We start from the raw sequence: 21,236 nt of genomic DNA on the forward strand, positions 1-21,236 counted from the left end.
TTTTTTTAACTGATTTTAGAGAAAGAGAAAGGGAGAAGGAGGGAGGAAGAAAGAGAGAGGGAAAAAGAGAGAGAAACATTGATAGGCTGCCTCCTGCACTGGGGATCAAGCCCGAAACCCGGGCATGTGCCCCAACCTGGAATCGAACCAGTGACCCTTTGATGCATGGGACGAAGCTCAATCAACTGAGCCAGGGCTATGCCTTCATTTTTGAAAGATAGTTTTGCTGAATATTTTTCTTGGTTTACATTTTTTCTTTCAGCATTTTGAATATGTAATCATACTACTATCTGACCTATATTGTTAATGAGAAGTCAGCTGTTAATAATATTGTTAGGATTCTCTTGTATGTGATGAGGTACTTTATTCTTGTGGCTTTCATGAATTTCTCTTTGCCTTTCAACATTTCTACTAGAATGTGTCTGAGTGTGGATTTCTATGTGTTCATCCTACTTGGGCCTTGTTAAGCTCTTTGGATGTATAGATTAATAGTTTTCATCAAAGTTGGGAAGTTTTCCATCATTATTTATTTGAATATTTTTCTGTTCTTTTTTCCTCTATTCTTACCCTCTGGTAGTCCCATTATGTATATGTTGGCTCACTTAATGGTGTCTCATATTTCTCTGAAGCTCTTTTAATTTTCTTTCATTTTTTTTTCTCTTTGTACTTCATATTGCATAATCTTTAACAATCTGTTCTAGTTCACTGATTTTTTTTCTTCTGTTAGTTCAAAGTTACCATTGAGTCCCTCTACTGAATTTTTCATTTTGGTTATTATATTTTTCAATTCCAGAATTTCCATTAGCTTCTTTTTATAATTTCTATCTTTTTATTGAAATTCTCTATTTTGCAAAATACTGTAATCATATCTTCTCCTGTTCTTTAAACAGGCATCCTTTAGTTCTTGAACATGTTTATAAAAGGTATTTTGACATTTCTGTCTCCTAAGTCCAGCATCTGGGCCTTTTGTGTTGTCTGATCCTCTCCCCGTCACCTCATCCCACTGCTTTTAGGGATCACACATACCTGTTTCTTCGCGTATCTAGTATTCTGTTGTTGCTGCTGTTGAAAATGGACATTTTAGGTAGTCTATTGCATCAACTTAGATAATATTTCCCTCCCCTTCCTGGGGCTTGTCGTCATTGCTTGCTTGTTTATTTGTTTAGTGACTTGGCTGCACTAGTTCAATAAAATCTCTTTCCTTCACAGTGCGTAGTCTCAGAAGTTGCTCCTCAGAGGGCACAGCCTTGGGCATGCAAACAGTCTTCTCAGTTACCAGGGATGACTGATTTTAGTTAGTTTCTCTTTTGGCTTTCACTTTTCCTGATCTCTCCATTAAGTTACTGGCTGGTCTGGCTCTACTGCTGTCACATACAGCTAGCTGTTCACTTCTACTAATTCCTGGCTGACTGCTCTATTGCTTTTGTTAATACTCTTGAACATAGATTGCTCCAGAGAATGATCTAAATAATGTTGGGCCCCTTTGCAGGGTCAAGGTATTGTCAGCTTTTAAGTTTTGCTCTGACCCCAGAAGACTCCTCTTATCTGTCTCTTTCCTTCATTTCCTCTGTTAAACTTTCAGCTTATGACCTGTTCATGCTTGTTATAGCTGGAATTAAGAAGCTACCAGTCTCCTCTTAATTGCTCACCACTAGGAACGCCACTGCTGTTTACCTGCTTTGTTCCAAATAGTCCCCTTTTGTTAATACTCTTGAACATAAATTGCTCCACAGAATGATCTAAATAATGCTGGGCTGCAGAGTTATCTTCTTATGAAGTCCTGCCTTTCCTTCTGGGGATGGAAGCAGCTATCAGCTTCTCCTCGAAAGATTCTTCTGGATCTAAGAGTGGGGAGTTGGTCAAGGATGGGAGCCCTTTGTCTTTTAGGCTTGTCCCTTTAGACATGGATCTTTACTTCCTATGAGAAAGCTAGGGTGGGGGCAACCAGGGCCCAGTATTCTCAGCCTAATATCTCTGGGGTACAACTTCCCTATGAATAGAGGATGAGAGGAAGTTCCAGTCCATTTAGTTATGCTTACCTAGAATACAGCTTGTGCAACGTCGAGCCAGAGGATATGAGAGATGCTGACCTCCTGCCAACTATTTAAACTATTATGTCAACTCTTTAAAAAATTTTATATAAGACACGCAAAATTAGAAAATTTAAGTGAATATAAAGAGGAAAGATTTGAAATAGATAAGAGAGGACAGGGAACTAATATGATGATGTTAGTGCAACTGAATACTAGTCTCACCACTCTGAGCATCTTGGTGTTCAAAGCATGGTATTAGCAACTATCATTTATTCAGTGGCAGGAATGTATCAGGTGCTTTTCATATACTATGTTGAAATCTCATAATTCCACATGGCAAGTGGTATAATTTTCTGACTTGTACATGAAAAAACTGACCCTCAACATCATACAGAGAGAAAGCAGAGAACTGGGATTAATTGAAATTCAAGCATATTTTGCTTCAAGTCTGTATTCTTTATGCTCTCCATAAAAAGGAACATTTAAATTCATCTGGAGAACTATTTCCCAGGAATTAAGTTCTGTGAGGATTTCAGGAATATTAAATAGGCAACATTGTTTAAACATTTGATCAGAACTGTTTTTTTCGTGGCTGTTATACTGCTGACTTGTTGAGGGTAAATGAAAGCAGTTCTCTTTCAAAGTCTGTTAATTCTTTAGTTGGTTTTGAGTGATCTTCTAGAATTCTTAGTTCAGTAGAGTTAGTTTACTTACTTTTTCAATATATGTATAAGCAACAAATACCACTATGCAGTGACATTTTTCAATCCAAAATATATGAGTTATTTCTAAAAACAGAACATACACTGAACCTTGAACAATTCAAGGGTTAGGGGTGCCAAACATGGCTCAGTCAAAAATCCATGTGTCACTTCTGACTCCTCCCAAACTTAACTATTAATAGCCTACTGCTGACTGGAAGCCTTACTCATAACATAAATAGATGATTAATACATATTTTGTACATTATATGTATTATATACTGCATCCTTACAATAAAGAAAGCTAGAGAAAGAAAACATTATTAAGGAAATCTTAAGAGAAAATACATTTACAGTACTTAGTGAAAAAATCTGCACATAAGTGGACCCACAATTCAAATCCATGTTGTTCAAGGGTCAACTGTATTTATTTTGATTCAATAAGCATTGTTTACTAATTATCTATTTTCAGCTTAGCATTGTTAGATTCTGCAACATTAATATTTTTTCTAAATATCACAGAATGGGTAATTGAGTTGGAAAATCTGATAAGGAAATTTTTCTACTCTGTGTTAGGCTTTTTATTAGAGTTCAAACAGCATAGAAATATACACTAAAATGAGGTGACTACATCGTTAAGACCTATCAGATACTTTCTATAATAAATTAACAAAAATCCATTTGTATTAATTTAAAAGACATAATAGTTCTGGCTCTCTACATCTACAACAAAAAAATTATGCTTGCTAAAACAATGTTTTGAATTCACACAATTTTCTTAGTTTCATGATATTCTGATGTAAAGCAGGTCATAATATTAGAAGAAAGGACTGAAATACCAGATTACTATTAAGTCACATAAGTAGAAAATCATAAGATTTAGCTGCCAAGTAAAAATTTAGTTAATTTCTAAATACATTATTTAACAGAAGTACATATATTCTACCCTGACGGGACTGTCTACTTCAACACTGCGTGAACGTGAGGCCCAGCATACGTGTGTCGCTGTTCTTGGTCTAGCATTTCGTTTAGATTACCTTCGAGAAGATCATCCTCGTCGATGCCTTTGACAATCTTTGATTTGTAGTCTCGGAAAAACATGTATTTTAGCAGTCTTCTAAGTTTTTTCTATTAAAAATATGAAATCAGTAAGACACTTTATACGTATATTCACTTTACTGAGTAAAGACTATGATAACTAAATTTAATAAGCAGTACCCCAGCCACTGGGGAAAATACACCGATTCTCAGCATAATACTACGTGATAAATAAATGTAGTCATCAAGTGAAACATAAAAGCTGAAACACAAGTATTTTTAAAGCACTTTTCATTTACAAGTATCCAGATGCTCCAGAGTCACAGTAATTACCTTTATATTTTGGTCTTACAAAAAGTTTTAAATTCTTTCTGAAGACTGTGATAAATATCACACTCTTCATACTAAGCTATTTTACTTTTTTATATGATTTATAAAAACAATCTAGACAAGGAGTTTGTAACAACTGCTTTAAAAAGGCATGTACTCTTCTTTTTATTGTTTTTTATTCTCTGAGAATCTTTTATTTTATTTAGAAGAGCTGGCTTATGGTTTATATTTCTGGAAAACAGTCAGTAATATGAGAAACATATTTTTATGAAACTCAAAGCTGATTAATGATAGTTGGGTCTTAATGACGGCTTTCCTTAGGTTTATTAGAAGGCCAGAATACTGCTTAGCTCGAAAAGTAACTGATAATACTTTGTACTTTGTTGTGTGCTTACACTTAGAATGCATTATTACTGGTTCTTGACCTTCAAGGTTAAGATTCCTAGTAAGAGCTGAAACCTAGTGCATTTTACAGAGCTCTTTTACATGCATTTTCCTTGATATTTTCAGTAGCCCTGAGATATAGACAACTATAATCATCTCTTTTTTACACATAGGGAAATCGAGGTTAAAATTCGTTTTACAACTAGCGTTTAGCAGGGCCAGCGGTAGAAGAGAAGAGAACCTTTGACCCTGTTTCTTTACTTAGCAAGTAAGTAGAGCGCGGCCTTCCAGCTGCTGGGAGGGCGCAGGCTGCCCGGGGCAGCAGGACGCCCCACACTCAGCCCCGCGTCGCGGGGACCCAGGTGAGAGGGAAGCAGGGCCTCTGCTGCCCTGCCTTTCTTTCTGTGGATTCCATTCGGTATTATAGATCTTATTTTGTCTTCTATTACATCTATTAAACTACTTTAAATCCTGTCCGGAGCATATCAGCATATAAATCAAATTACTGTCTTGGGGAGGAAGGTGAGAGCGACAGCTATCCCGTTAGGGCTTTGTCCCTGGTGCTAGGAGGGTGCGGGCTGAGCACCCTCCCGGGCAGGGGCGGGGGCGGGGGCGGGGCAGGGGCAGGGGCAGGGGCAGGGGCAGGGGTGGGCGCTGTCAGGGAGCATCTGCTCCTGGAGCTCCAGCACGATTTTAAACCGACCTGCCCCCAAAGGCAGGCGAGCGTGCCAGCGCGGGCTGGGTTTCTCGCGCTTGCCTCTCTGCCTCTGTCAGTGAAAAAGAAAAACTGCCTAGAGGTGTCCTGCGAACTCCACTGTTCCCCAGCTGCCTTCGCAGGGAGCCGCAGCGCTTCGGCCGGGTCCTCACAGCGCGCCGTGGCCTCCTCCCTCGCCCTCCAAGGTCAGGAGGTCACCCGGCCTGCAGCTTTCGCTCTGGGCTGTGCCTCTGGCCTCTCCCCTCCTACCCACTTCCAGGGCCTCGCAGGCATCACACTTTGTCCTGATCACTCCACCCGAGTCCGGTCAGTTCTCCTGCATTGGGTCCATTCTGCATGTAAGTGCCTGAGCCTCACCCGGGCAGAAACCCCCGCTTCGAAAAGTCCTACGGCCTCTACATCTAGTCACATAATCTTAACATTCTCTGAGTCTTAAAATGCTTCTTTCGACTAAATCATACTGGTTTTCTAAACTAGGTTATAGCTTCTTGAAAGTGAAGACATCTCTTCTCTCTCTCATCCTATCTGGGCCTTAATGAGCCGAAAGTTTACCCGAAAGGTCAGACGGGAAGCGCTTGGTGACAAGCAGAGCCGCAGGCACAGGAACCTGGGGCAGGGGAACGGGCAAGAGGAATTCAAAGGCCAGGAAAAGCCAGGGGCAGTGGCTGGCTCACTTGCGAGAGCATCTGCCATAACACACTGATTCAGTTTTTTACAGGTAACTTTTAGATGAAACGTAATAAAACGTAAAATTTTATAAAATATTTTCAACTAGTATTCATGGAAGAGAGTTATGACAAAATTAGACATGTAAATACCAGCTTAGATATTCTTATACCAGTATTCAAAGAATAAAAAAAGCAGATCTTTACATATAAAAACCCTAGACATTATGGTATATATGTATGCTACTGGAATATACATCTTGATTATCTATTTAATATAAACTGGTCATAGAATAAACTTTGCATTTTAAGGTAAAAATATTACTCTCTGAAAGCCTGTAATACTGTATAAAATTAGAATAAAAATAAATATGCCACTCAGTTATATCTCACATATCAGAACAGTGAATATCTAATGAATATTATATAGCAATGAACATGTCTGAATAGGTGTGTATGGATAAGTGAGAATTCATTGTCAACATTATTTTACACACGTGCCCTTGCTCATGTTATAAAAAAATCAATTCTCTTATAGTAAACCATTTTTTCATGCAAACTATGAAGACTACAATAGCAGTTCAATAGTTATGATTCCAATCTGAAAGCTATATAACAAGGATATTTAGTTTCCTCACATAAGTATAATTAAGCACCAGACATGGAATTTAAATCAGTAAAACATTTTTGTATTACCTTATCTTTTCGCATCAAAAACAGAAGATCTTCAGCAGATATTACCCTTGCACCCCGGAGCTGAGAAACTTCAGCAGCTTGCTGTAACTAACAACAAAAAATATAGGAATTTTTCTCAATAATCTAAATTAAATACATGACAGTCATGATGTCTCAAGAAAGACAAATACACTGAAAGTTAAAATTTTGGGGGGACAATCCAGCCATCACATTACTGTTTTTAAAAGTAAAATGTCTTATGTTTTAGGGTATAAAAATGCAATTAAATTAACTTATAAGCCCACCTGTAACTGATACAATAAACAGAAATCCTTGATTTCTTTCATGCAAAAGAAAAATCATGTGCAGCTTCCAGAAATGCATTAATGCACCTGAAAATAATTTTATGAAATTGTATCCTCATATCCATGTGAGCAATGGTTTCACTCAGTATCACTAGTTGAATAAGTATATTATTAATCTGAGCTCCCATGCTGGTATGATTTGAAATAGGCCCATTCAGACCTTTAAAAGATCAACAAAAACAGTAGCTGTTTCTAATATCCAAAGGAAAAAAAATAGTTTTAGTTTTGGCAAGTCTTCAGTGGGCAAAGGATTCAGTCCATAAATCATAATACGGGACTGCATTAATTTCTTTCCACACTAATCACATGCACACAAAAAGTTAACTGTATCTGGAACGCACAACACAAAACATACTGCATGAAAAGTTAGAGTCCCCCTGAAATGCTCATCTGGGCCCTTATATCTACAAAGTTGGGAGTTTTTTGGAATTCAGAAGTCCTAGAAACACAATCTTACTTGAAAATGACCTGGAAAATAAAAGAATGTGAAAAATGATAGTCCTATTTTTTGGCACAGGCAAAACCAGTTTCTTATTTTGATTAGTTGGAAGGAACATAAAATACATCCAGCTGAACAAAATAAAGATGCTGGAGAAAACACTATAAAAATGTGCCTGTAACTTCTTTCAAACTTGATCAAACCATGGTGATTGCACCAAACCAACTCTGTCCAATATTACAAAAATATTTACATATAAAAGCTGTTCCTGAATGCATCATTCTGTGAAAGGAATACATCTAACGCATATTACTGAGAACTAATCTTTACAAAGTGACACACTGTTATCTTAACAATTATAAGAAATCAAATAGTGCATTTGTACTAAAGAAATTCTGCTTGAATGTTTAAACGATTTTGCTAAGTAAGCTTCAAACCTTGTCTAAATACACAGACTACAAAATAGACTACAAACTCCCTATGTGTCAGCCTTACCACTGAACTTCCTGGATACTGGTGGTTGGTATATAAACATAATTCTACCTAAATATAGAAATTTAAATTTAACTGTGAACCATTTAAAAAGAAATCCTGGGGGAAAGGTTTTTTAAAAAGATGATGTACCTATCCAGAAAGAAACTAAAAGTTTTCAGCAGGAAAAATTTAAACATATTTTTCTAAAACCTGGAAGAGTACCAGGGAAATATATATACAAATGTATTTTTTTCCCAAATAAAAATATTTCTATCAGTCTAAAATACATGCAATCAGTGTGAAGAAGACTATGTACTCAATCTCCACTCATCTGCACACATACAGAGAACCAGGAGGCAGCACTGTCAAGTACTACACAGATATCAGTAATTTTACTCATGTTAAGAAAGGGTCAGGGTAAGTATACATCCCTAAACAGCCTTCCCGTTACTCAGTTGTTTATACACACTACATCTAAATAATCTGTATTTATAACACTCTCAAAAATGTGAGTTTACAAACACATTAACTAGGAAAAAAGAGAAAATGAAAAATAAAGACACAGAAGAGTTAGACATTTTAAAACACCTTTCAAAACCAGTACATCACTAATGAAGGGAGGGATCTAGAATTTGTGTCATGGTTAATTAGCATGAGATCTTTAGCTTTAGTTTCATCTACCCGATTTGCTAATTTCCCTCCCCTAAGGTAGTATCCTTACTAGCACTAGTACTGCGAGCTCTCACTAATGCACCCTGGACTCCCAAGAAGTGAACCCCCGGGACTGAAAGCCACCTTTGTAACCTCACCAAGCCTGTCTGGCCCGCATGTGTTCCATGTCCCATATTTACCTCTCAAACTCTGACCTCTACTGAGTGAGGACAGCAATCTAATTAGCTGATTCCAGTGATCACACTAAAGTGTGTATTACCCATTAGCTTACTTCTCGAAGTATTTCTCTACATCTACCAGAAAGAGTCAGGAAACTCCTCTTTAACAACACAAGCTTAAAACACAGATGAGCAGCCTGGCAGTCCAGTTCCACAGGATGCAGAGCTTAGGATGGGTGCATTTACTGTGAAAAAAATACTAGAATGAGGAAACCCAAAATCGAAAAACATTCCTGACACCTTCCATGCTTAAAAAGTTGATTCTATATTTTTAGAAATCCCTTAATTTCTTAATCCTTGAAAATAAATGGAAGTCATACTTCACTATTCACTCTAGCAAGTCAGTAACTTAAATAGTATGAAATAATGGCACATTTAATAACTTTATTACAACAAAATATACATTTAATTGCATTATAAAATACGCAAGAAATGACAGAGTAGAGAAATACTTTAAGACCAATTGCTAGTTGAATGAGTATACAAAGTTAATTTTCTTAACTATATGGGATAAAGGTATGGTAACAGCAACCTTACCGAGATTTATTTGTAACTTAGTAAGATATTTTGCTAACAGACATTATTATTTTTTCCATGATAGCAACTCATTTACAGCATTTGTTTTCTGATAAATATTTCTATGCTTTAAAGTAAACAAAAAATAATAATACACTTGTAGTAAGTGTTTAAAAGACAAAGATTTCCCCTAGCATATTAACATTCATCATGTTGGCATTTTAATATTTCATGCTGTATTTGGAGGTCAAAGATTAAAAGATACACTTTAAATTTTACATGTCATCTTAAATGCCTCATCTTTGACTCCCAGAAATGAATCTTTTCTAAATTTCTCATTGTTAGCAATGATACCAACATTCAGATTCAACTTCTCTTCTGTTATTTTCACCAACTTCTGTTGATTTTGTAGTTTGTTTTCATCTGCTCAGGGTCTTGACATTGCTCTACACCTCCATAGCATTCATCCCAATCTAGGTCTTTGGGGCTTTTTACTTACTGGTTTCTAAATTTCAATGTCTCCATATTGTGCTGCATCCTAGATTTATGTGCTAAAACAATCTTCCTCAAATGTAATGTCCACAATTCTTGTTCCAGGATCTATGTTAATTCACTACTATCTAACTTCAATGTGGTCTTTAAAGTCTGACTGACTCACAGATTTCTGCCTATTATCTTCATTCTCATTATGTTTCTTGTTTTTCTCTCATATTTTTCTACATTTAAGCTTCAATAATTTCAGTTTTATCTTTATGCCTTTGTGTACCTGTGATGATTACTTTTATGTGTCAACCTGACTGGGCTATGGGGAGCCTAGACATTTGGTCAAACATTATTCTGGGTGTGATTTTTGAGGGTATTTCTGGATAAGATTAATATTTGAATCAGTAGACTGAGTAAAGCAGATTGCCCACCCTAACGTGGGTGGGCCTCAACCAATCAGTTGAAGGACTGAATACAGTCATATACTACTTAATGGCAGAGATGTGTTCTAAAAAATGTATTGCTAGGCAATTTTGATTTTGTGCAAACATAGAATACACTTATGCAAACCTAGATGGTATAGCCTACTATACACCTAAGCTATTGCCTCTAGGCTGCAAGTCTGTATAGCACATTTACTGTACAAAACTACACGAGATTAAATCAAGCACAAGAGAAATTGATGTAACCAAGAGACTCAGTAACACAAGATGTATGAGGCTGCTACTGGTGTAACACGACTTGCTGTTTTACAGCAAACCTTTTTTAAAGTAAGTAGAAAGGGTACACTTTAAAATAATGACAAAAAGTATAGTATAGTAAACACATAAACCAGTAACAGTCATTTATTATCAGTATTAAGTATTATGCACTGTATGTAATTGTATGTACTTTGCTTTTATATAACTGGCAGCACAGTAGGTTTGTTTCCCCCAGCATCACCACAAACAAGTAATGTGTTATGCTATGATGTAATACCATCGCTAGGTGACAGGATTTTTCAGCTCCATTGTAATCTTATGGGACCACCATCGTTGGCAGCCCACCATTGACCAAAAACATCATTATATGGTACATTCTACAGAACAAAAAGGCTAAATAAGAGGGAACTCCTTCTGCCTGACCGCCTTGAACTAGGACATGGTATTTTCCAGCCTTCTGACTTGAAATAAAACATCTCCTAGTTCTCAGGCTGGATCTGGCACTACACCTTGCCTCTCCAGCTTGTCAACTATAGAACTTGGGACTTGTCAGCCTCCATAATTATGTGAGCTAATTCCTTATAATCTATCATCTATCTACCTACCTACCTACCTACCTACCTACCTACCTACCTACCATCATCATCTATTCACATATATATACACATATATCCTATTGGTTTTGTTTTTCTAGAGAACCCTAATACTTTACTTAAAGAGTAAGAAATTCTTGATTCTTTGTGAGACACACCTTTTTCTTTAAAATATAGGCTTCAAAATAATTTTCTCAAAGAAAAAAAGATCTATAATTATCTTCATACAATATAGTGTTTATTACCTAACTTAGGCATGGAAATTATATGCTTAGTCTACAGTATCTTAATTGTACTTGTCAATAAGTTTTTTCTTTATCTTCCCCAACCAGTTACCTAACATTCTCACTTCCCAACTTCCTTTTGAATAATATCTCTAGGTCCAAGACCACCATTCCCAACAGGCAGTTTATAAATCTTAAATGTTGACATTCTATTTCCCCTTGATGATTTTCAGTTTTACCATCTATAATAAAAATGAATTGGGCTACATGAAGTCAATAACCCCTGCATTTGGCTGTGGCTCACATTAATTCAGCAGAAAGATTTCTTTAAAGTTCCAAAAGTTTTTTAAAGTACAGCAAAATAAAGAGAGAAAGAACTCATGGACACAGACAACAGTGTAGTAACTGCAGGGGCTTGGGGGTGGAGGTGGAAGAGGATATAGGGGGAATAAATGGTGATGAAAAAAATAAAATAAAGAGAAAAAATAAATAAAAGTACAGCAAAATTAATTTGATGACTTCATAATCATGAACATCTGAAAGTATTCCCTATAAATACTTATGTTGCACTACTTTCCTTTGGTTTCCGGCTAACTCCTTGGATCTTTCCTTTTTGAGGATAAACAATACTAAGAAGCAGCTGTTGAAAGCTATGTCATGAAGAGGCAAAAATCTTAGGCTAGGAAGTCATTTGGCCTAAGACTTATTTGTCTTTCTATCTATTGGTCTATCACACACTATTTACAAGATCAAATTCTAGGTTAGACTATGAAAGTACAGCTCTGCTTACAACCATACTTGACAGCTATAGATAACCTCAAAGATCCTCTCTCAATCCCCCTGTTGAGTCTGAAGCAAATGGCAGCTAGGAAATCTGGACTACAGTTCTAGCTCTATCACTAAGTAAGTGTATAACTTTAGATACATTAAATAACTACCCCAGAATTATAGATTTATATGTTTATTTTCCACTTGAAATGGATAACCAATGTTTTTACCGACTAGTAGGAGAGTTAACAATCTTAGTAGCATTTATAGCTACCATTTATTGAGTACCTAATTTGTACCAGGTACTTTACTATTTGTGTTGTAAATACTTAATTCTAATTTTTAAATTTTTTCTCTAAGCTAAAATGTATGTATCATTATAAAGCAGAGTACAATTTGACTTTTAATGTTACATACATTTTAACTTAGAGAAAAAATTTAAAAATTAGAATTCAGTATTTATAGCACAAATAGCAAACTTCTTTTTAATCTATAATTCTGCTGCCAGAGGCAACTAGTACTTTCAACTTTTTTTTGGCTTGTCCTTCTGTTGTTTTCATCCATATGTGGAATATGCTTATAACACTTCTTTCTTTTATTTTTCAGCTTTAAATACTACCAATTGACTCTTTACTATAGAAGATGAAAATTCAGTGTTCTCATATACCTCATATTTAACCATCTCCTTCCTCCCCTTTTGATATTATTTATAAATTTTAATATTTTGTTAAATTAATATCCAGTTTATATTACTATGAGTGGTAAACACTCTTACATCTTGGTCACTATAATCAACCTTCTTTTTACAAATAAGAAAAGTTTTTGGTAATAATTTTCTTGGTTTGATTTTTGCTCAATTTTTTGTGAACCCTAGTTTCATCTCAAACTCTCAAAAATTTGAAACATATAAGAATTCCTTTCAATTTCGTTGTTGTTGTTTTCCTTCAGAGACGTCTCAACTGGAGCCCACCAGACTCTCCTCAACAATTTCACTTTGGAGTCTTTATTTCTTGATCTCATTTTTTGTTCTTTGTTAATTTACTTTTAGTTTTGCTAAATCACATTCTAGAGAAGTTTCCTTTTTCATTCTTAAGCATAGTTATAATAGCTGCTTTAAAAATCCCTGTCTTCTAATTTCAACATCTGGGTCATCTTGAAGTAACTTCCATTTTGCCTTTTCTCTTGGGTATGGACCATGTTTTCCTGTTACTTCATATTTTAAGGAATCTGGACTTTTTATCGAGATATTGTGAATGATACATTGTAAGGACTCTGGATTCTGTTATATTCCTCTAAAGAACACTATTTTTTTTTTTTTTTTTTTTTATGGGCTGTTTACTAGACTCTATCTCCTTGCCCCACTGGTAGGCTGCAGCTAAAAAGCACCTCTGATAGTTGTCTGAGAAAGGGTGCATGGGAAATACATTTTTAAAGATCCTATATAACTGAATATTCATTTTTGGTACACTGTTATTCAATAGGTAATCTGGTTGGGTACAGAATTTGAGATTAAAAAATAATTTTCCCTCAAAATGTTTCTGTTAAGATGTCAGTTTTTTAGGTTTTTGTTTGTTAATTCCTAAGCCTTTATGAGGCTTTTTTCCCCACTCTGAGGAATTTTTCCTATTGTTCTCTTTACACATGAAATTTTGAAATTTCATGGAGCAGTGTCTTGCTGAGGGTTTTGCTTAATATATTTTCCTGGCACTCACAGGGATACTGTAACCTATATATTTTTGTCTTTCACATCTGGGGAATTTCTTTGGATTACTCTGAAAATGTCCTATGTTTTTTGGATTCTTTCTAGAATGTCCATTAATTGAATGTTGGTGGTCACTGTACCTGGGATCTTTAATACCAGAGTCCTTTTTATTCAGCCTTCCAGAAAGTAAACCTATGCTGTTTTGCCAGAATGACAGCGGAGTAGTTGACTGTTTACATGGTTTTGATAGGGTACTGGGATGAAACTGCTCTTTCAGTTGCCACCAATCCCCGTTTCTCATTCACCCAAGGCCTCTTTCTTCAGAGGCACCTTTAATCCTGATCCTTTCCAGGTTCTAAGGTTTCATGTCCCTCGGATCTGTTAAACTTTTAGCACTCCTATCTACTTTTAAGCTTCTATAATTTTTTGACATCTCTCATCTGAAATTTATCCTTTCCCATTTTGTCTCTGTAGGTTTACACCTTTTAAAACTGTTACGTTGTCGTTTAGTGGGGTTTTGAGAAAGTCTGAAGGACACATCACCGATGTGTAAAGAGAAGCTGAGGGTCCTTTGAGGCCACCATGTACCGAATGCCCTCACCCACACTTCATGATTTCTATACATGATCTTATTTAACCCTCACAGCAAACCTGTGAGAGATGTCTAAGTGCACAGAACTGAAACTAAATAATAAATGCCCAACATCAAGGCATTCATCTTTCTCCCCAAGATTAATTTCTCATTTAGAATACAGGAAAGTACGATTACTAAAGCCTTACATTGCATAGAAAAGTCCAACCACAAAAACGTTTATTTGCCTTTCAAAACATTTTCATTGCTGGCAAATAAATGGTTGCCAAAAAGAAAGTTTGGATCAAAACATCCAAGCCAGTTGCTTCACGCAGACACAGCTTAAGGACTGAGAACTAAACAAGTATTTGAAAGGAAACAAACTTGTAACTAAATATAGTTAACATTCAGAATACTAAAACTGTTAGATATTTGACGTAGTATTTTCCTATCATATGATCTCCTTGTTCTTTGTTGGTGACTGGTCTTCTACTGTCTTAGACATCTGAAACATAAACAAGTATATAAATTGATAAAAGATGTGCCTAACTTTTTAGAGTTTCATTTTAACTCTTCTTTTTTAGAATAGTAAGTCAAACACAGTTAAGTCAAGTTTTAAAACATATGATAAGGCTATAATTATCAGTATCTCATGGCTCAAGAATCCATATATATGTATAAGAATTACCAAGCCACAATCAATATAAGCCCGCAAGGCTTAAAAACCTCCAATAAACAATCACTGCATTTATTGTATGAGAAGAGCAACCTTGACAAGGAACTAATTCTTTGGTTACCCTTATTTAAATGTGAAATTAGGAGAACAGCAACCATTTGAAAGTTTTCTTTTAAACGATTCTGCATATAAGTTATCTGTAAGCAACTTCCAAGTATAAACACATCAAGTTTTGAAAGCAAGCAAAAGGATATTTTGGAAATTCTTTAAAGTTGAAATTAAAGTAATAATCTAGATAATAGTTTAAATAATATATTACAAGTTAAATTCTACACTATACTAAACTATATTATAGGTTAATTATTTTTTTTGTTGTTCAAAATATTACAGATGTCCTCTTTTCTCCCCATTGACCCCTTCCACCCCACATCCATTCCCTGCCCCAGGCCTTCACCACACTATTGTCTACGCCCATGGGTCATGTATATATACACGTATAAATTCTTCGGTTAACTCTCCCTACCCACCACCCAACCCCCCCTTCCCTCTGAGTTTGGTCAGTCTGATCCATGCTTCTATGTCACTGAATCTATTTTGTTCATCAGATTATTGTGTTTAGATTCCACATATAAGTGAGATCAGGTTAAATTTTTAATAGTATTAACTATAGTTAGTTAATAGTATAGTATTTAAACGATTTAACTATTAAAACTAAAATACTATTTGACTATTAAAGCTAAAATATAATTAAAATTGTAGAAAGATGGTGGCATAACTTGAATTTGTTCAACATTATATACAGTTAACTTTCTGTTACTCAACAACTGGAAAATGATACACTTTAAAAGTCCAATGATGTATATTCCAGTTGCATTTCTTAAAATTTTAGAAGCATAAAAATTTTTAGTAGCCTACAAAATGTGCACTTTCCTTGTCTACATTTAATACCTTTTCCCTCTTCTTATTCCTTGGCACCTGTGTGCCTTCCTCCACGCTCCCTTCTGTCTGCATTTCTAGAAAGGTGTCTACTGAGCGGAGCAGCCATTGTTTATTTCCCCACAGCAAGCAAACCTCACAGGTAAAAGGCTGAGCGGATTACTGTTCTTTGGAACTCTGCCTAATTTTTTATGATAATCTGACTTCATTTCATCCTAAAATGTTTAGCAGCAAACACAGGCCTTGTACTACATCTTCATGGTTAGGTCAGGGTGTGGAGAGCGCTGAATTATAGCGGACCACACACAGACCATGTAATGAGCAGAAAAATATCAAATGCAAAGAATAAAGTAACGCTAAAGAAGGATCACGAGGATCACATTTCTAACTTTCTCTCTTACTATCACCCTTGTGTTGGCGAAAGCAATTTTATAATTCTTTTCCTGAGAAAATACGTGGAGAAAGTACCAACTTTGGAATTTTCGAACCGCAGCTTCTGACGCTGGGTCTTGGAACCCGCCAGGCACCCAGGCCCGGGCTCTGTGCCACCAGCTGAGGCGCCTGTCCTTCGGCACCACGCTGCAGGGCCCCGTGTAGACCGTCATCTCCACCTCACGGCCTCACGAGCTCAGCGGGCGATCTCCACATACAGCACTGTACAAACTGATCTCACAAGGAGTTTAATAAAAAGGCTTTAAAATATCATTATTTTAAAAAGTTTCCAAAACCACTTTGACTTTTTCCCCCCTCTCATAAAATTTTTAAAAACGCCTAAGGTTTGATGTTTAAGTGAGATAATGCCATGCAACTTGCAGTAAGTTTGGAATAAATGCTACACATTTATTAGCAACTGAGAAATTTCAGGGCCATCAAGAAAAGGTTTATACCTCCCAGTATTCACAAGACTAAAGGCTGTTATTGGACTATTACTTAGCACTGATAACTTGTTTTACCATAAACAAATTTAGGATGTAAATAATTTGTGTGGATATATACATACATACATATCTGTGTGTGTGTGTGTGTGTGTGTGTGTGTGTGTATATACACATACACATTTATACACACGTTTATATGTCCCTAGAATCACTTTCTTACAAGTTTTAAGAAAGTAACTCTCATCTAAAGTTAAAGGGAACAACTACCTGAGCTTCTTTTGATAGAAAACAAATAGCTTCCCTAGTAATTCCTCATGTGGCATCACCTCAACATGAAGCATAATGCATGGCTTAGTGTGAATGCATTTTTGAAGGTGTAGTTTTTAACTAATAGCTTAGCTGATCTTTCTGGTTCTCAGTTTCTTCAGGTGGGAACTACAGAGTGGTGGACATCAATTGAGCTCCAAAGATCCTTTCGGCTCTTATGTTCTGATTCCAGTATTTAACCCTCAGTATAGTTTACTTTTGGCTCCACAATTAATCACTTACATCAATGAGAGAATAAATAAAAAAGAAGACTCACAAGAAGAAATAGTACAACTTGGTGAGGTGCAGATAGGAGTCAGTTTTTAAAGGAAATCCACTTAGTTATACCACTGAAAACAGCCACCAACCCAATTTAGCATAATGAGTTACTGTGTCCTAATGTTCACCAAGGTACACAAATCAGCAGGTGATATAGTTAATTATTCCAGTATCCTACCAAATAGTTCCAATTACATTTGAAAGCCAAAGACAGTTGCAAAATGGGATTAAAGCAATGCAATTATTAATGCACAAAAGAGATTGATGCTTATCCGTTTCCAATTTGCCCCATGCTTTTACCATATTATGAACAGAGATAATTTGTATATACTTCCCCCTCAGTTGTCAGAGAAAGTTGCCCTTATTCAAATTGTGTATCCAAATCAATGTTGTATATAGTATTTGTCAAATTAGATGTAGTATATGTAAAGCTAAATGAAAAGTCAGGTTTCCAAGGCTCAGATGTCAGCCCTATATTCCACTCAAGAATGTAAAAGGTTACTAAGGGGTTCAAAAGGTGGCAGAGTATAAATCTTGTTGCACTCACAGGTCGCTGTGAGGGTCAAATGGAATGATGTGGTGCAGGCAGCCGGGGAACGAGAGAACACCACAGCAGCACAGGCGACTGCCCGGGTGACTCGCTGGCTAGGAGCAAGGTGAACCGATCTATGTGAGAAAAGGGAACGTCTGCCGATAATCTGGTAACCAGGAAGTGTTTTAGATTTGTCAGGAACGCCAAAACCAGGATGTTCTTGAGATTCACTCACATCAGGACAAAATGGTAGAACCACCCAACAACACTGACAGTCCCATCCCGAGAAAGCAGACAGCATAGAGAAAACAGAACCCCATATCCTTCAAGAGTGCAAATGAGGTGCCGCGGCCTCTCTGGGGTCTCCTCTAACTTAAGCACAGACCTAATATCACCCCCTTTGCATTGTGCTTCCCAGGGACCTGGTGTAACTTCAGCTCACCACTTACCACCCTACTTTGTAAGGATAGCTTTACAAGAAGGCTTCCCTTCCAGAATGCAAGCTCTCCACCAACTGTGTGTCAGAATGAAGTGAAATGGTAGTTAAGCCATCTGGCAGAAGCCAGGTAAGACAAGAAGTTGCGTGACTGGTACATGGAAATAGGCACAGGGACTAGAGGAGGAAGGCTGGGGACTGTTGGATCCTACTACCAGCTCTGTGTAAATGTGGCCAAAAACTAAACATCATTGAGACTGTACTGACCAAAACAAACAAACAAAGCAATATAGGAATTATAGCAGTTGTCTTGCAGGGATATTAAAGAGAACAAACTGAGGGAAAAAAATAAACATAGAAAAGATGCTGCCTAGAATATAATATCTGCCCAACAAATATTGGTGTTTTATTTCTCTGTGTGGATTCTCAGGGCAGTGATGTTAGTAAAAGGGAAGCCACATAGGGGCAAAATTTCAAACTACAGTCTTGTAGATGAGGCTGAAATGAAATAAGCAAGCACGGAGCCTAAACATTTACTATGTTTGATTAACAACGGAGCCTGGTTTGTTCAATATATATTTATTGAGCACTCAGGAGAGGCAAACCACTGGGCTCAGACCAGAAGTTATGTTAATGAGAAGCAAAGCGAAACCAGCAAACAGGTGGTGGAAAGTCAAAACCATTCCTAACCTCATAGAGCTTATAGACTGCACTTCTTTTTTAGTTAAGATGTACAGTAAGTGACAGTAGATATTATTATAAAAATTTTATTTGAAATAAGTTAAACGCATTTATGCTGAAAATCAAAGAAGTAAAGTTTAAGCTGAAATTCAAAGAAACAGGAAATAAACACTATAACTTATATACTGTGTTGAAGAATATATTAAGCTAACACATTTGCAAATGTCCCACAAGGAAGCCACCAACTACATTAAGGTTACTAATCTGGAGAGTCTCAAAGACATTGCTACAGGTTACCTAAAACGTCCAAAGAAAATATGCTGACTCATCTGGTGTTGGTTCAATTGCATTTTAGTAATGATGAATTTCCAGCTTAAAGGCAAATCAAATTGTGCCTCCTAGTTTCTAATCAGGATTTGGAAAAAAACCTCAATTTCTATAATTTACCTGGTTGAATCTTAGCTGATATACGTGTATCTGGGGCACCTTTGTGGGTGACCCATTTGGAATCAATGATATTTATTTGAATATATGTTTATCAGTCAGGGGCTTGGAAGGAAAGAGCATAAACTAGGTAACTGAATAAGAGTTTACACATAAACTATTCACAAAGATGTAAGGAGGGTTTAGGGAAACCACAAGGGACAGCGTGGTACCCTCCCTGATCTAACAATAATAGAAAACCATTTTTTAAAATTTATCTTTATTGTTGAAAGTATTATATATTTCCCCTTTTCTTCCCCATTGACCCTCTCCACCCTGCACCTGACCCCCACCCCCACCCCCACCAGGCTTTCCCTGCACTATTGTCTGTGTCCAAGGGCTATGCATATATGCATATAAGTTCTTTGGTTAAACCATTATTTAAGCAAGGTTTAGAGCAGCAATTTTCAACTGGTGTGCTGCAAGAACTTTTAAAACATGCGATACCTGACTATTTAGTCAGGGGCACTGACCTCTTTTCCCTTAGATTGTCAAATAAAAAGTGACAACAGCCAACACAACAATAACTGTCCAGTGTGAATGCCCTGTCTTGAACCATAAATACATAGGTCATATAATAGAGCTGCATCTTATTGGCCATGTCACATAATAAGGTTGCATCTGACTGGCTAATTCTTGGTACCAGAAATCCTTATATACAAGTATATACATCAGATTTATTAAAAAGTAACTTTGGAGCAAAAAGGGTAGGTATTTAGTATTATTATTTTTTGTAAATCAAAGTTATACCTATTTTTTGTCAGACCAGCCAAAAATATATTTTTCTGGTGTCCTGCAAAATTTTAGTAATTAGATTATGTTTGCCACGAGATGAAAAAGGTTGAAAATCGCTGGCTTAGAGAGTTAAGGGGAAGGCAGCTGTCACCCGAACCTGAAGGCTGGCAAAGTCCCCCCAGAAACGGATACAACCAACCTGGGCCTTACATTCATCCCACTCTCAGCTCTCCCACTGGTGCCCCCCACAACTCAACAGAAGTCAGAGGGCGAGAGAGCTCTAGGGAGATGAGCCCCCAGGGTCCAGAGAAGGGGAGGGTGGAGGTGGATCTGGAGGCACAAACATTAGCTCCCCACACTTATCAAGGATAACCTGGCTAGGGCCACTTTCCCCCTAAACTCCTAGTGTAGAATGCTCCTTGTCCCCTTTTAAAAATATTTTTGTTTAGATAATTTAAAATAGAAATGGGTGGGAAGTGTCCTCCTCCAGGTAAACAACGCGATCCAGTGACGGAAACTGTAATTCTAGATGCCAAGACTTAATTTAAGAAAAGCTAACACCAATAATAAGAGTAACAAGAACATAAACTAGCATTTACCGAATACGCTACAAGATGTCTGAAATATTTTACATATTTTAAAAATTGTTAGTTCCTCTAATCTTTGCAAAACTTTTATGGGTTAAATTATATTAGTATTTTATGGATGTTTTTATAGATAAGAAAACAGCAGCTCAGAGCATGTAAATGACTAAGATGGGATTTGAACGAGTCAGTCAGACAATAACTCCCTGTTTCCACTTATCCCACAGCTAGTAGACAGCGAACTTTTCCATTTTCCTCATGTAAACTAATATTTAATAGTTTCCTCATATAAACTAATATTTAAATATGTAAAATTCAGTAACTTGACCAATAAACATTTAGTACTCTACAGGACTTAAACAGAAGTAGCAGTTTAATACAGTTTTATGGAGTTTTAACAGTCTGATAAATTTCTGTAAATATCCTTATGTGAATGAGTTTTG

General features: G+C 36.5%; 1 protein-coding gene across 8 annotated transcripts in view; it reads right to left on the reverse strand.

Moving 5' to 3' along the window:
- SUPT3H (SPT3 homolog, SAGA and STAGA complex component) overlaps positions 1 to 21,236 on the reverse strand; it is a gene marked incomplete at its 3' end in the record, with an annotated part of 418,020 nt that overhangs the window by 152,239 nt on the left and 244,545 nt on the right. For all 8 annotated transcript variants that reach the window (XR_013999022.1, XR_013999023.1, XM_081140295.1 and 5 more), the window contains 2 exons: positions 6,563 to 6,649; positions 3,772 to 3,862 (listed from right to left, as the gene is read on the reverse strand). Coding sequence is in view for 6 of the 8 variants with exons in the window: in XM_081140295.1 (XP_080996421.1) it covers positions 3,772 to 3,862; positions 6,563 to 6,649 (178 nt within the window). The remainder of the gene's footprint in view (positions 1 to 3,771; positions 3,863 to 6,562; positions 6,650 to 21,236) is intronic.

The sequence above is a fragment of the Miniopterus schreibersii genome (genome assembly GCF_964146895.1).
Source record: "Miniopterus schreibersii genome assembly, chromosome: 6".
Lineage (NCBI taxonomy): Eukaryota > Metazoa > Chordata > Mammalia > Chiroptera > Miniopteridae > Miniopterus > Miniopterus schreibersii.